Below are 1,371 nucleotides of genomic sequence, written 5' to 3'. Positions count from 1 at the left end.
TAATGCAGAAACACTCAAGCAAGCAAAACACGCGCAACGCGTGCACGTATTTGTACTGATGCAGAATAGTACAGCCTAGCGCATTTCACACAGGCTGCTAGATTCACTTTCACCAAAAAGTCGTGTATGCCTAAGGTTGAAAATAAATGATGTTTATAGTGAATGCCCCTATAAATGGTCTTATTTTTACGATTTAGTTTTAACCCAAATGATGCGTGTGCTAAGTGAGTGAACATCAAAGATCACACAACAGAAGTGCGCGCGCTCTCTCTCTCTCTGTCTCTCTCCCTACCGTTAAGTAACTTGTGCATTGTTTTACTTGTTTTTTACATATCCGACCGAACTTTCCAGTGATGTCTGTGAGAAAGGTATATTCACTCGACAAGCTCGCGCATCTGCGCCGCCGCGCATAGTAAAAGACAAGATAAAAAATTGTCATACAAAACTGAATTACAGTATGAATGCTTTCGATGAAAAAGCTAGTGGACCACAGAGAAAATTAATAAAAAATGTATGCTATGACCCCTTGAAATACACAAAGTTGTGTCAAAGGCACACTATTGGCATAATATACTCAATACATAAAGTATTGTTTGTAATAGATACTGTACACCTGTGTCATAGTGAAGTGTGTGTACTGAATTCACTTCACTGATTGATTTCTTACAGGTCTTGAAGAAGGCAGAGTTCCCCAGTGCTGCTGCCCTTGAGCTCTGTAGCAAGGACCTTACCTGGAAATACCTCTTGAAAAAGTAAACAAACATATTCATGACCTTTGTAGTGTTTATACAGAGCTGTGAAAACCCACATCTTATAGTCTTTGATTCTTCTAGGATGCAGCGGGTGCAGTGTCGGGCATTGACGTGTCTCCATAATATGCTTTCCTCTATGGATACAGAATCTCTTGGTGGTGCTTCAGGGCTGCAGGCAGTTGCTCAGCACCTCTCATCATTGGTCTTCAGCTCAGCAGGTAGACGTCTCGCTATTGCATAGGGCTGGACGATTTAATCAAATTTATTTTCACCTTTAATTTTGTCTTCCAATGATTATGAACACAAGATAATCAAGATAAATTGCTTATTGTGCCAGATTCCTTTTTGCTGTGATACTTCCACTTTGACTCTTTTTTTTTCTCTCTTATATCAGCAGGCATTTTGTCATGTTAATTAAATATATAAAAATAATACCACAATAAACAAAATACCAATATAAAAATAATACCAAAATAAGCATCAAATATGTTGTAGTGCACTGTGGAAGAGCAATACAATATAATTGATCTTAATTATTTTAATATATTTGTTTTCTTTGTGTATATATATATATATATATATATATATATATATATTTTTTTTTATTTTTTTTTTTTAT

General features: G+C 36.0%; 1 protein-coding gene across 1 annotated transcript in view; it reads left to right on the top strand.

The window, feature by feature from the left end:
* The window catches only part of LOC107696712 (HEAT repeat-containing protein 3-like), a 43,265-nt gene that overhangs the window by 37,015 nt on the left and 4,879 nt on the right, over positions 1–1,371 (top strand). The window contains exons 10-11 of the mRNA XM_016497189.1: positions 670–752; positions 834–970. Coding sequence (XP_016352675.1) covers positions 670–752; positions 834–970 — 220 coding nt within the window. The remainder of the gene's footprint in view (positions 1–669; positions 753–833; positions 971–1,371) is intronic.

Source organism: Sinocyclocheilus anshuiensis, unplaced genomic scaffold, assembly GCF_001515605.1.
Source record: "Sinocyclocheilus anshuiensis isolate Anshui unplaced genomic scaffold, SAMN03320099.WGS_v1.1 scaffold354, whole genome shotgun sequence".
NCBI lineage: Eukaryota > Metazoa > Chordata > Actinopteri > Cypriniformes > Cyprinidae > Sinocyclocheilus > Sinocyclocheilus anshuiensis.
Note: the sequence above shows the minus strand (reverse complement) of the source record. Positions and strands in the feature narration are given on the sequence as shown.